Consider the following 15,694-nt stretch of genomic DNA (forward strand, 5'->3'; position numbering starts at 1 on the left):
GTCCGGGAATCCATGTGTAGGTAGAGTTTGGTGGCGCAACCTGCAGGATGCCCTGGGTCCAGGGATGGACCGGGACCTCCGACGAAAGGGCCTGAATAATACTGTGGGAGTCCAATAAGATCAAGATTGGGTGATCCGCAGGAACCGTGATGGCATGAAGAATATCCGCTGCTTCTGCCGAGAATACCGAACATTGTTTTGGCAGACTTCTACTCGTTGGGGAAATGTCACCAGCGATTCCCAATTCGACTCCAGCTCTCAATCTTGACCTGTCCGTGTAAATATGCATGTAGTTTGGGTACAATCCGGTCAGCTCTGCAACCGATCTCCTAAGGGCTACGGAATTATCCCTGGCTCTGAACTTCTCCTTTATTCGGCTGTCGATGTTTGGTGCGGGAGATTGCCAACTCTTATCTCTTCTTCTTATTCTTCTTCTTCCTCGCATTTCAATCTTTTTGCGTGCTCTCAACTTAGTGTTCTAGATGCACTTCCACAGTTATTAATTGAGAGCTTTCGATGCCTGTACCATTTTTGCATTAGTATAATTGTGTGGCAAGTACAATCATACTCTATGCCCAGGGAAGTCGAGAAATTTTCCAACCCGAAAAATTCCTAGACCGGACCGGGAATCGAACCCAGCCACCTCCAGCATGGTCTTGCTTTGTAGCTGTGCCTTTACCGACTGAACTAAGCGAGGTCCCATCTCCATACCAGTGAATCTTGGCCACTGAGGGAAGCTCTGCGTTGCCGATTGTACGGCGAAGTCTGTCCCCCTCGCTGAGGAGGGAGATTTTGTAGTTTCCCGCGGTATTTGCAGACAATTCAGCGGCTTTGTTGGCAATGGCTGCGTAGATACGGTACCGGAAAGGGAGAGCGCCGGCTTTCACACAGCTGGCATTGGTTGGCGTCAAGAGTAGGAGACCAAATATGATGCGCGTGTAGCTATTGTACACCGGAGCGAGTATTTGTATTGCTTCGTCGGTGCCGATGCAGGTCAGCTCGAGTCCATACTTCTCTGTTGTTGGACCGCCGGGGACGGGAGATTGTGCGGATGAGGTTGATCCTGCTGCGACAGCTGGCCTTGACCTCTTGAAGATGCTGGTCAAAACTCAGCGACCGGTCAATGAAAACAAGATAAGCAAGGTGGTCCCAGCAGTTTCACAGTTTTCTTCAATGAGATAGTTCCTTTACCGATCTTTATGGAAGGTCCGCAGACCCAATGTCGGTACTGACAAACGTGGCACCTGGCGCTCTTTCCAGCAGGCAGCTGAAAGCCTTTCGAAGCGGCCCATCTGACTACGGCGGAAACCCTTGATTGGGGTCTAATCCTCGTTTGTTCCGGAGTTTGACCTGTGGCTACCGTAACCACTCGGAAGGATCTGCCAGTCAGGAAATTTTGGACTAAATGGATGATATAGCCGCTAAGGCCCCAGCTGACGAGTTGCTTCAGTACCGCGGGCGTCCATGTACGGTTGAAGGCTTTCGCAATGTCCAGGGAAACCAACTCCATGTGTAGATCGTTATTCTTGGCATTCTTGAGGAGCTTTCCTAGCGTCGCAAAATACGTGGCTGTACCGTGGCCTTGCCGGAATGCGTGTAGGCGATGGTCTAGGCCGCCAGACTCGAGAAACTGCTTCAGGCGTCGGTTGACCATCCGCTCGAACACCTTTGCCATGCAGCAGGTGAGCGCAATGGGTCGGAACTTCGCCACGTCCCGTGTCGGCTCGTTTGCTTTGGGGATCTCTGGATACGAGTCTGTCTGCCAAAGCTGGTTGAAGAGATCCAGCATTTTTACTTTACCCGGGGTAGGCAGGTTCTTGAGCAGCGGGTAGCCGATCTCGTCTGGGCCGGCTGCTTCTACTAAGCGCGAACTGAAGCTCCTGCCGGGTGAAATCGTGGTTGACCCTCAGGTTGTTCGTGTCCGGAGAAACTCGAAAACTGTTTACCGACGAAGTCGATGGGTTTGATAGCCGTTGAAAGATCGCCTCGTACTTGGAAAGGTCAGCGAAGTAGTCGCCAAGCTAATCTGCAACGATTGCGGGGTCGGAGACTGCAGTGCCGTGTACCTGTATATGCAGTGTGGCCGTACGGCTCTTGTCACTGAGGGCGTTGACCTTACCCTAGAGCTCCGCCGAAGACTGTGTGGACCAATTGGCGACACTGGGACACTTCCGCTGCCATTCCTAAGGTGAAAAGTAAGCCTTGATAGATTTCATGAAAACACGTGAGTAGTTTTACTGTCGTGTCTTATTTAGTGTTGCAATAGAATTAGCGGTGGTCGGTAAGAACGAGCTTTAATGCGCTGAACGCCCTTTCCACCGTGACTATTTATTCACATCAAATTGCTCGGATAGAGAGGTTTTGCTTGGAATCGGCATCGGCCAAATGTCTTGAAAATGCATGCAACGTCTAGATCTGGTATTATGAACTTTGAAAATTCTTTACTTTTGTACGATTCAATCCATTTCCGATCTTTCTCCTGCAAATGGAAGGTATTTGATAGGACTATCTAGAAAAAAGTGAACTGCATAGTAAATAAGGTTTTACACACTAAATTAAAAAAAAATCTTTCTTTGTTCATAGATTTCATAGCTCATTCGGTAGATATCCGGAGGCCACCATATTGGATTTTGGTCTGCTCTATAGGATTCCAAAATGGTAGCGGGTGTCGATTTTCAACTTCTACTTATCGAGCCCATTCCATAGATACCCATATTGCATGGGTTTAGATGGAGGCCACCATATTGGATTATGGTCCACCATCTTGGATTTCAAATAGCAGCGGATGTTGATTTTCCACTTCTACTCATCGAGCCAATTCCAAAGATATCCACTAACCACTAGCCGGGGTCGCCCCCTTCTTGATTTTAGTCAACACTGTATTTGACCGTTTGTCAATTTGACTTTTTGGCCATCACCCATTTGATCCTTCGATCTTTTGTCATTGATTTGCATTGGGCATTTATCATTCCCGCAAGCATTCCGAAATGCTCATTCAATTCCCGCACCCTTTCTGAAGATATCTCCAGTTAAGTACAGCTTTAAAAAATTGCAGTGAATTGTTTCGAACATTGCATCACAACAGACACCAGACCGCTTCTCTCTATTATTTATCCGCTTTCAGTTCCAGACTCTAATCGCCTTTGGCTGCACGTGACATGTCATATGCCTCTGTGTGTTTTTAGTAGAGTGACTGTGCCCCCTTCCCATACAGTAAGCCCCTTCACTTTCAATGCATCCAATCGTCGTCGTCGTCGTCGTCGTTGAGCAGCGGCAGTAAAATGGCTCTGAATCAAAACTCTACCGGAAGAAAAATAAATTTCAGCTGCACAAACAAACTCTACCCGTTGCCACTGCTGTAGAGCCAGAGTAGGTACATTCTGCATAAATATTTCAGCTTTGCGTCAAGTGGAATCCCGGATGTGTTTTCATTTTTTCCGTCGTTGGGGTTTCTTTTTCGGAACATTTACAAAAAGGTGGGAAGTGAAAGACAGAACCGGAAATCACCTTTGCCCGATGTAAAAAGCTCAACGTGGAAAAAAAAGCTCTGGTAAGGTTCCCAAGCTATGGATTGCAGAAAGTAAGAGGAAGGAAAGTGTTTGCAAATTAAATTTTAAATTCCACTCAAAGGATTTGTCAGGATGGGGTTTTTTTTTCCCGAGCGTCTGCCGCGTGTTTGTAGTCCTCAAAGGGTAGAAGTGAGCGCTTTGAAGTTGGATTTGATGATTACAAGGATTATGAAAAGGTGAACAGTTGAGAAAAAAAAATCGATTTAAGCTTTCAAGCTACACCATTCCAACCCAACCGAGATGCAAAAATTTCAAGCCTAGCGGAACAGCTAGCGGGATCTGGAAATACTCCAAAACTATCGCATAATCACCTGAAATAAAAATGAGTTATGTTTGAAATAAAACTTCACACCCAGCAGACTACTCCGGTCATTTTCCGACTGTGGGTCCTCCAGTTGATGACTACGGCGACGACGATGGTGTTCCGCATCGCCACTAATGACATTTGCGGGTACCGCTTCACCGCACCTGACGTCCATGACCTTCATCTCTCGGCAGTGCGCTTGCTGCCCAATCCAACAACCATGATGATGATCATTATGATGATGGCGACCACCATCGCCATTATGAACACCCGTTTGCGGTGGCAATTTCGTGGATGCTGCTGCTGCTATTTCGATGGGAAAACTTTGGTTCTGGCCGCTGCTGTTACTTCTGGTATTGATGATGTTCATTGGGTCGTTTGACGCAGAAGGCCGAGGTGGTTTATGGCAAATCGGTGCTGGTTGTCGATTTTGGGCAAAGAACCATAGTTCCAGGTGGGGACGAAGGAAACCCGATTGCGACTCGAGTGCGATGTGACGTCCTGGGGTGTGGTGGGTAACGTTTAAATGTAGGATGATTGAGGAATCTGTAAATAGGCCAATATAGAGCTGAGCTAGGGGAAGTGTATCAGTTATGGAACTAGTGATCCCCTAATTTACCATACACGGTAACCGCAAAATACCCAATAATGACTACAAAGTAAGCATTTTTGAGGGAGACTGGGACTACCCATTAAATGAGTAAACATATTACCCATTTATGAGTATTTGTTACTCAAAAATGAATACTTACTACTTATTGTTAGTAGTTGTAATTACTCATAAATGGGTAAAATTTTACTCATTTAATGGGTAGTCCCAGTTTCCCTCGAAAATGCTTACTTTGTAGTCATTATTGGGTATTTTGCCGTTACCGTGTACGGCCTAAAACCTTTACTTTTTGTGAAAAGTCAAATGAAGCTAGTCTCAATGCTGTTCTGTATGCCTTCGTTGAAAAATATGGAAAAAAAACTTATTTTAAACATGAGTTATAGGCTGTTTGACCAATTAGGGGCGCACTAGTACCATAACTGGTACACTTCCCCTATAATCGTCTTGTTTTTCGAAGAAATTACGTCTACTGGAAGTAGCTATGCGCAAGTGTGTTTTTTTTTTGTTTTTATATTTATAGCCTCTCTACTTTGATAAAAAGTTTGACATAGACCTGTGCGCTATCACCGCCGGTGTCCTTAATAACCTACAGTTGGGAATCCTTACAGTTTATGGGATTTTCACTAACAGGGGCTGTGATGCATTATCTCATTTCTTTCAATATATAAAGCGTCTTGGACAAAGTTGTTGTACTGAGTTAGACATTTGGATTCAGATTTAATGGGGAACTACGCCACTAGAGGCGCTTCAATTTCATATTACTTATGACGGGCGGTATAATATATGAAATCTGGGTACAACAATGAATATCTCGTGATCCTGGCCATATAGAAGTTTAATGTCTGCAGCAAAGTTCTTCAGGTGACCAAGTCCTTTTGGATGGTGGTCATAATACCCAAGCAACACACTTCCATCATAATAAGTTGCTGCAACTTGATTATGACTGAAATAAGTTACATAAAAGTATTCATAATTAGAGGCGACGCCCAACTAACAATTTTAGCTGCAGATTAGCTTATACAGCCAAAAAATGGCTTATACTGCTAATATTTGCCTGCACTGAACGAATTTGACATATTCCTGTTATGTGGAAGTCTAATAAATTTGCGCTATAAGATAATCCATTGAAAATGATATGATTGAAAATGTGTCAGGTAAATTCTATATGAATATCTGATACATTTACAATGCTGATAATTTGGTAACTTCTATATGATCGTCATATGATAAATGAAAATCGATTAAATTATAATAATTAACTGAAATGGATTTGAAACCCATAAGCATAAGCTATACTTTTCACCACAATATAATATATGTGTCATAAATCAATCGAAGTAAAGTTTATGTGAAAATAACATGAAATTTACTTCTTCTTTTGACACATATATTTAATCGATTTCTAAAAATAAATTCGAAAAATAAACATCAGGCAGTGGGAGCTTTCACAGTTGTGCCTTTTTTTTATTGTAGCTGATTTGGGATTCGATCAAGATCTGTTGAGGTGTGATGCTTTCGGTGTCTGTGCTCGATTCCACTGGGCCACGGCTGACTTCAAGATTGAGCTCGTTCAAATAGCATGAAGTAAGAACAGCTCTCCCGACATGGAATGTAGTGCAACTTTATGCTCGTTTTGCTAGAGTGAAGACAAATAGCACTGACAAATTTATGTTCCGTTTCGGTGGTGTGGTTTGTTCAAATCTTTCTTAATGCACCTGTGTGCAATAAATCAACGACTAAATTATATGATTTGATAGAACTGGCATGAAGTTCGAGTACTACTTAGGGCTGGAATCTGAATTAGCCGTGTAGAAGGCTTACAATTAGAATCATAGCAAAGTAAATATTACAGTAGAATCATTTTTTTTTTCAATCTCAATACATTCTTTTCTGGAACCAATTATCATATGAATGAGTGTACGTTAACATCGTTGAAAATTGTTTCAATAATTTATAAAGAACAATCAAGATGTATATGTATTTTATTGGGAGCGATATTCATCCCAGAAAAACATGCAAAAACAAATGCTTGCTGTTGGATTTCTTAAAAGGCATTTCTATATGACTATTTAATGATTGGGATAGATCTTTAAACGTCAAAAATCAAAGCAAGCTATTACAATGAGATATACATGTTTTCCTATACTGCAAAGTTAAATGACAGTCCAATAGTTTCTACATGTCTATTTACACGCGATATATCAACAAACGTCAAAAATCAGTAAAAGCAACTCCAATAAAATATACATGATTATCTTATAAGATATATATTTTAGTGAGCAATATTCAACATGAAAACAGGTATATTTTACTGGATTTTCTCATAGTGCAAACTTATATGATTTTCCATTAGTTTCTAGATGTCTGTTCCCACCCATGACATATCAACAGTTTTTCACCATGAAATATATCAGACAATATTCATATACATCTTACCTATCGCTAACCACGTTCAAAGCAAAGTATTATCAAGTACTAAGTATGTGAAATTACGATAGAAATCATTCCATATCGCAGTCATAGTTTTTAAGTGATAATCCAATGGAATCTATCAATCATCACATAGAATGAATAAATCTGCTGACATTGCTATGTTATAAGATGGATCCAATAAACGGTACATGTCGATTTGTTTCAGTGTGTATAAGCTAGTCTGCAGCTAAAATTGTTTGTTGGGCGGTGGTGTAGTGGTAAGCGTGATTACCTCTCACCCCAAAGGGCCTGGGTTTAATCTCATTCGGTGCAGCCAGGATTTTCTGAGGCATAAAATATCTGATCACACCTTGCTTCGGAAGGGAAGTAAAGCCGGTGATCCCCGGCCATGAGTTGATGATGGGTCAATAGGTAGGGTCCAGGTGGAGGAGCTGCCTCCCTAGCGTCGGTAGCATTGGTACTCAGTACGGAAAGCAAATCAAGGGAAGAATAAAAAAGTAACCAATGTCGGCCTAAATGCCTCTAATTTGGGCCCATGTATAAATTCAGTAATCGACTAAATTTCCAATAGCGACCAAAAATATCCATTAGTAACGACCCAATGACGCGTTCATCTAGATAAAATTTATAAATAGGAGATTTTTAGCGATGTTCCCAATCTTAGATCCATAGGCCAACATTAGAGCCATTTCCCGTATAACATTTATTTGACACTTTCATAAACCGTCAAAAATCGATTTCTACCCTCTACACATCGTACCCGTTCCGAAAATGCTCATATTGAAGGGCATTCGAAATTTCATCATAAACCGGAAGTTGCCATCTTGAATTCCAAAATGGCGTCAACCATCGATTTCTGGCCTCTACACGTCGGTTCCGTTCAGAAAATACCTATATTTTAAAGTATTTGATAGTTTTTCACAAACCGGAAGTCGTCATCTTGATTCTAAAATTGTGTTTCCATCCGCGTCCACGTTTTAAAAATAAATGTAAGGTATTCGACAGTTTAGTCGCCATATCGGATTCCAAAATGACGTCAATCATCTATTTCCAGCACCTATTCATCTTTCTGTACCGTCGAGAATCATCTTTCTGTGCCGTCTATCGCGTAAGCTGCGGCACCAGAAAAGTTTTGGCTGTACATGACTGGCTTAAATCCGCTAATCAGTAACAGTGACGTGCAGAAAATCGTTGCGCGTTGTTTGTGAACTTCGGATGCTGCTGATGTGGTGCGCCTTGTTCCGAAGGGCAAAGATACCACCAACTTGACGTTTGTATCTTACAAAATCGGATTGGACCCTAACCTCAAGGAACTGGCGTTGGAACCCTCGTCCTTGCCCGTTGGTATCCGTTTGCGGGAATTTGTCAATTTAAAAAAAAAAAAAACTGATGCTTTCTGTTGGTTCTACTGGATCAACGATCGACCACCGCAAATTTCCGGAAAAATCAACTGACAACGAAACACGACGATTGACTAACGGAGCAAGCCATGATGGACTGAGGACCCCGCGACGCATGTTAGATAGCACTTTGGAGGCCTCTTCTCAGCCCGACACAGTCCCGTTTCTTGCTGCCAGCGATCATCTTAGTCGTCGCGGTCCTGTTGTCGAGTCTGCAGTTGAGGTCCTCCAGCCTGCTCTTCCAGGCAAGTACGTTCAATATCATATGTTTTCACTACCTGATCGACATTCCGTTTCCAGCGTGTGTCTCGTCGAGGCCACTATTGGCTGCAATACACCAACACTTAGTCCTCCACCACTTTTCTACGCTTCGTCTTCACACCATTCTCCAACGCAACCAAGATCACCGCCATCGAACCTGGGACGCCTGACACAAAGCATTACGGAAGGCCCTGACCCGCCTAGCTCAGTCGCGCCTCCAGCCATCATCGAAAACCTGTCGCAGTTCTCTCGTTCCTGCCATCCAAGTCGTCCCGGCCCTGAGTCTAGCGCTGGCGATGGGGTCTTCCAAGCTGCCTATCATGGCAAGTATCCTATTAGTAACGGCAATCTCCGCTCTGACGAATCTTCAATCCTTAGGACTGCGCTTCTAGCAAGTAATGCTGCACCTGCTTCTTCGAATGTCCTGATGTACTACCAAAATGTTGGTGGGATCAACAGCTCTCTCGCCGAGTACCAATTGGCCTTCAGCGACGGTTCCTATGATGTTTACGCATTTTCCGAAACCAGGCTCAATGGACATACCTCAACGAATCAGTTGTTTGGCGAATCATATTCCGTTTATCGACAAGACCGGTCGCCTTCGAATACACTAGTTTACAAAACAACATAAAAAGTGTGAACTTTAGTGGTTGACCAACGTTTCTAATGCAAAATCCTACGCTGAATTAAATGCCGTGGTCAGAAAAAATTAAAGTAGAGCCATTTTTGAGATATACAAAAATTTTGATTTTTTGAATTTTGGACAAAAGTACGATTACTAAAATGTCAATATCTTTGAAACTAGTACACCAATTTTATATATTTTTTTATGAAAATGAAGCTAAATAAATTTTCTATCGTTCACTAGAATATTATGTCTTGATTAAAAATTTAATTTTGAAATCATTTAAAAATTTACAGCATTTTTTTTTTTATTTTTCCTGTGAATTTTCCATAAAAATCTTGTTTTAATCAACATTTTTAATGGGATAAAAAGATTCAAAAAATCATTCCATAATTTATTCTTAAAGTCCATTAAAAACTGGAGAAAATGAGTCTTTAATGGATGAAATCGGATGGAAATTGTCGAAGTTATGAAATTTATTGTAAAATCATGGAAATTGAATGTTCCAAGATTGGCCGTTGTCCCGCTCCTAGGTTCATGCACCACTTCCAGTAAGCCTTTCTGCGGACGTGTACGCATACGGTGCATTTCACTAACACTACCAGCTGTCACGCAAAATTAAATGGGATATTTTCAACAATATAATTTACGCTAGTGTTTGTGAGACCGCTCGGCGAGAACCTTACGCAACCAACTCAATTTGACAGCTTTCTTTCTTTAACATTGCTTAACGATGTATACGACAAAACGTAAATTCAAGTGTAAAAATGATCCTCAAAAGTTTTGCTACGCGTGTGGCAACTATATATTTACAAAATCGGTCAATTTCACTGCTTCGTTGCAAACTGCATACAGGCTTTATTTTAAAATTGATCCTGGAGACTTTGACGAACCGTGGATTCCAAAAGTATTATGTAGTTCGTGCAAAACGTGCTTGGCTGGGTGGATGTCAGGCGCAAGGTAAATTGATTTTTTTGAATAACTTTCATATAAACAATTTATGTACAGCATCGTAGTGCTTTGTTCTTTCCTGGTCGACATTATCTTACTTCATCTATTTTTGATAAGTGTTAATGTCTTACTTACTAACTCACTTATTTGTTATCTGTCAGTCGCTATTTGTCCTTTGACATGCCCACCATATGGCGTCGACCGTTTTGTCATGCAACGGATTGTTATTTCTGCTTGAGTTAAGCAACAAGGACGTCACAAAACAGTTGAGTATCCACAAGTGGCTTCTATGACAAAACCTGTTCCACATTTAAGTTCGGTCCCGTATCCTGTTTATCCAAAGCGGAAACGAGCGCCCTCTGTTGAATCAACCGTTGCAAAAAGTGAGGAGGAATTCAAGGAGGAATGCGAGGAGACTTCGAGGTGGAATTGGAAAGAAACCCAAAACTGTTTACACAATCCGAATTTAATGAAATGGTGCGAAATCTCGACTTCTCGAAGGAGAAATCCGAATTGCTGGCATCACGCTTGAAAGAACACAACATGCTGAGCAAGGAGGTCAAAATTTCTTGTCACAGGAATCGTCACAAGAAATTTGACAAATATTATTCTACAAAGGACAAGGCATGTTTTTGCCATGACGTAAACGGCTTGTTTGAAGAGTTTGGTGAGCCATATGATCCAGCTGAATGGCGTTTATTAATCGATAGCAGCAAGTTGAGCTTGAAAGCCGTTTTACTGCATCAAGGGAATGAGAAACCTTCTATTCCATTAGCTCATGCCGTTAATATGAAGGAAACGTATGAATCAATGGCTCTATTGCTCAATTTGATAAATTACAATCAACACAATTGGAAAATTTGTTCCGATCTTAAAGTGGTTGCCATTTTTCAGAAGCCCAGATTATGAGGAAGCCGTCGATGAATTGCTCAAAAATTATGAGAAAATAGGTATAAATCAAAAATATTGTGTTTGTTACATATAATTAATTTCAAATCCTTTTATTTCACTGAACACATTTACATTTCCTACATTCTCACATGGATTTTTTCCCGGAAAATCTTGGTGACGAGAGTGATGAGCACGGCGAACGTTTTCACCAACAAATGAAGATGATGGAACGTCGTTACCAAGGGTTTTGGGATGAAGCAATGATGGGTGACTATTGTTGGTTTCTGATTCGAGAAACAAGTTCAAAACATCGAAGACAAAGTCATTCGATTCTCAATCATTTTTAATAAAACCTAAATAAATTTCTTTTGTATCAACTCGGTTTTAAATCCTGATATGCCTTAATCAAATTGATATGTAGAGAAAAGAATCTCCCATGAAAACTTTACATGCGATTTGGATGCTTACAGCGACACCTAGAAAAGGAACTCTAAAGCTGTTGTATTTCAGCAACATTTTTAAGTGTTTCACAAAAATGCTCATAACTTCGACAATTTCCAACCGATTTCATCCATTAAAGGCTCATTTTCTCCGGTTTTGAATGGACTTTAAGAATAAATTATGGAATGATTTTTTGAATCTTTTTATCCCATTAAAAATGTTGATTAAAACAAGATTTTTATGGAAAATTCGCAGGAAAAATAAAAAAAATGCCGTAAATTTTTAAATGACTTCAAAATTAAATTTTTAATTAATTCATAATATTCAAGTGAACAATAGCAAATTTATTTAGCTTCATTTTCATAAAAAAAGATTTAAAATTAGTGCACTAGTTCCAAAGATATTGACATTTTAGTAATCGTACTTTTGTCCAAAATTCAAAAAATCAAAATTTTTGTATATCTCAAAAATGGCTCTACTTTAATTTTTTCTGACCACGGCATTGAATTCAGCGTAGGATTTTGCATTGGAAATGATCATCACCTTACCGAGTTCAAAAATGCTGTAAACTAGTGATAGCAACAAAAGCACTGGAGGTGTTTTGCTGGCTGTTCGCTCGAGTTTTAAATCCCGTACGCTCGACCCTTCTGATGGCTCGGCGGTTGAGCAAATATGGATAGCAATTGCCACTGTCGATGCAACACCCTACCTATGCGTTGTGTATATTCCCCCTGATCGAGTAAACGATGAATCTTTGATCGAAAAGCATATCGATTCGCTTAACTGGGTGGTTTCGCAGTTAGGACCAAGAGACAACGTTATCATCCTAGGCAATTTCAACTTGAGCTCGATCTCTTGGCAGCGTAGTCCACATGGTTCCCTGTACCCGATTACATCACGATCCTCGATTAGCCTGGCATCACGGAAGCTGCTTGATGCGTATAGCACCGCTGGACTCAGACAAATGAGTGCTTCGTCAGTGAGGAACTTTGCGAGCACAGCACAGTTATGCAAGCTTCATCACCGCTCGTTAAAATCTGCAGGCATCATCCTCCTGCACTGATGGAATTCAAGATAAGTCCACAGCAACGCATACAAGATACCTCTGAAAGCATCGCCTATGATTTCAGAAAGGCTGACTTCAACAGCATGAACGAGTTCCTCGCACATGTCGATTGGGACGAGGTGCTTCAAAATTGTGATGCCAACCTCGCTGCGTCGACCATATCTGGTATCCTGTGGTATGCCATCGATCAGTTCGTTCCCGTGAAGTCAAGACACGAGACGGCTAAGCCAGCCTGGTCAAATGCTGACCTCAAGTATCTTAAGACTGTGAAGCGGGCAGCTCTCAGACGACATAGCAAGTATCGCACGGACTCCACGAGAACGAGATATATGGCGGCGAGCACTGAATACAACCAACTTAATAATCGTTTGTACAACGCATATCAGGACCATCTGCAAAGGCGCAAATCCCTGAAGTTTTTGGCGTTACGTCAATGGATGGAATCCGGACTGACCTCTACGATGACCAACGAATTGTTCGAAGCTGATTCCACCACTGACATCGCCGACCTGTTCCGTTCTCAATTCAGCAATGTTTTCACTAATGAACACATCGACCCGCAGGATGTAGCCGTCGCCACCATAAATGTTCCTCGAATTTCGGCCTCTGGGCTACAGTTCGTGATCACGAACGATATGGTTATATCAGCCGAAAAGGATTTAAAATCCTCCACGGGATGTGGTCCAGATGGGATTCCATCGCTTGTCCTCAAATGCTGCGCGGATACAGTTGCAACACCACTAGCAAGAGTATTCAACCTACCTTTGGCTACTGGTGTATTCCCAAACTGCTGGAAGCAGTCGTATGTTTTCCCAGTTTTCAAGAAAGGCTGCAAGCGGATTGTTTCGAACTATCGGGGCATAGCTGCGTTGAGCGCCACTTCAGCTGTTTGAGGTGATCGTTCTGCATAAGCTGGTTCAGAACTACGCACACTACATTTCGGTTGATCAGCACGGATTTATTTATGCCTAACCGTTCGACGACAACTAATTTGACTTGTTTCACTTCGTTCGTGATCCGCCAAATAGAAAATGGTCAACAAGTAGACGCTATTTACACAGACTTATCCGCGGCTTTTGATAAAATTAATCATCGAATCGCAGTTGCTAAATTCGACAAGCTGGGAATGAACAGTAACTTGTTTTCCTGGCTTCGATCCTACCTAACCGGTCGAAGTATGTCCGTCAAAATTCGAGACCACGTTTCGCCCTCATTTCCGGTTTGGTCCGGTGTTCCCCAAGGAAGTCACTTGGGGCCGTTTCTATTCTTGCTGTATATGAACGATGTCAATTTCATCTTAAAATGCCTAAAACTCTCGTATCCCGATGACCTGAAGCTTAACTACATGATTAAGCATCCACAAGACGCGTTTTTTCTGCAACAACAACTGGAAGCCTTCGCTGAATGGTGCCATATTAATCGAATGTCGCTGAACGTGTCCAAATGTTCGGTTATTTCATTAAGCCGCAAGCAATCACTCTTCCATTTTAGCTATGCTTTGGGAGGCGTGAATCTACAACGTGATTCGACAGTCAAGGACCTGGGGATTCTGGTTGATACAAAATTAACCTTCAAGGATCACGTCGCGTACGTTGTGTCTAAAGCCTCATCGCAACTAGGATTTTTATTTCGCTTTGTAAAAAAGTTCAAGGACGTTTACTGCCTAAAAGCTTTATACTGCTCAATTGTGCGCCTTATCTTGGAGTATTCGTCTATCGTCTGGTCTCCTTATTACAAGAATGAAATTCAACGCATCGAAGCTGTTCAGTGAAAATTCATCCGGTTCGCTCTATGTCATCTTAGGTGGAGAGATCCATTCAACCTGCCGAGTTATGAAAGCCGTTGTCTACTTATAAATCTGGAATTACTAGAAGCAAGACGCAACGTGGCAAAAGCGTGCTTTGTTGGGGATCTTCTGCAAGGCAACATTGACAGTCCTACGCTTCTTAGTCTCTTGGACATCAACACACGTCGTCGCAATCTTCGGTCACACTCGTTAATCACCATCCCTCCGGCAAGAACTTTTTTTTTTTTTTTTTTTTTTTTTTATTAACTCTTTATTTGTTCCAAATTCAAAATAAATTACATTTCATTTTAACCTAGGTGCTCCAGTTACTGCAGTAACGTACCAGCCTTAATTGTTATGATATATATATCTAAGTGTTTTTACATTGTTCATGTCTTGGCAATTCAGTATTTTAAACAGGTTTTTTAACCTGCATGTCAGTATAACAATTGATATCTTAAAACTAAAAACTAAAACTAAATCTTATCTAAGTATAAAGGGAATTAATCGTTGCAATTGAGGATTGCAACGATTTTTGCCTGAAATTATTAATTATTTTGTTGGACATTTGTGCTAAAGTCTCAACATTCGAAATTCTATGTACCTCGGTTGTACTGTACCAGGGAGGCAACTTCAAAATCATTTTCAGAATTTTGTTCTGAATCCTTTGAAGTGCTTTTTTCCTGGTAGTGCAGCAACTAGACCATATTGGCACAGCGTAAAGCATGGCCGGTCTAAAAACTTGTTTAAATATTAGAAGTTTATTCGTCAGGCAAAGTTTGGATTTCCTGTTTATAAGAGGATACAAACATTTGATATATTTGTTACATTTGGCTTGAATGCCCTCAATGTGATCTTTAAAAGTTAATTTTTGGTCAAGTATTAATCCAAGATATTTCACTTGGTTTGACCAGGAAATTGGAACTCCGTTCATAGTGACTATGTGACTACTACTAGGTTTCAAAAACGAAGCTCTAGGCTTATGTGGAAATATTATAAGTTGAGTTTTGGAAGCGTTGGGAGAAATCTTCCATTTTTGTAAATAAGAAGAGAAAATATCTAAACTTTTTTGCAGTCTGCTGCAAATAACACGAAGACTTCTTCCTTTAGCGGAAATGCCTGTGTCATCAGCGAACAAAGATTTGTGGCAACCCTGAGGCAAATCAGGGAGGTCCGAAGTGAAAATGTTATACAATATAGGCCCAAGAATGCTACCCTGAGGAACTCCTGCCCTAACAGGTAGTCGATTAGATTTGGAATTTTGATAATTTACTTGAAGAGTTCTGTCAGTTAAATAATTTTGAACTAATTTCATAATATAAAGTGGAAAATTAAACTTTTTCAATTTAGCAATCAA

General features: G+C 41.2%; 1 protein-coding gene across 2 annotated transcripts in view; it reads right to left on the minus strand.

The window, feature by feature from the left end:
- Window positions 1-15,694, minus strand: part of LOC135708452 (uncharacterized) — a 39,407-nt gene that overhangs the window by 8,012 nt on the left and 15,701 nt on the right. For both annotated transcript variants that reach the window (XM_065230570.1, XM_065230569.1), the window contains exon 4: window positions 3,881-4,419. In XM_065230570.1, coding sequence (XP_065086642.1) covers window positions 3,881-4,419 — 539 coding nt within the window. The remainder of the gene's footprint in view (window positions 1-3,880; window positions 4,420-15,694) is intronic.

This window comes from Ochlerotatus camptorhynchus, unplaced genomic scaffold (assembly GCF_037179485.1).
Source record: "Ochlerotatus camptorhynchus isolate MF236.1 unplaced genomic scaffold, CSIRO-AGI_Acam_v1.1 ptg000330l, whole genome shotgun sequence".
NCBI lineage: Eukaryota > Metazoa > Arthropoda > Insecta > Diptera > Culicidae > Ochlerotatus > Ochlerotatus camptorhynchus.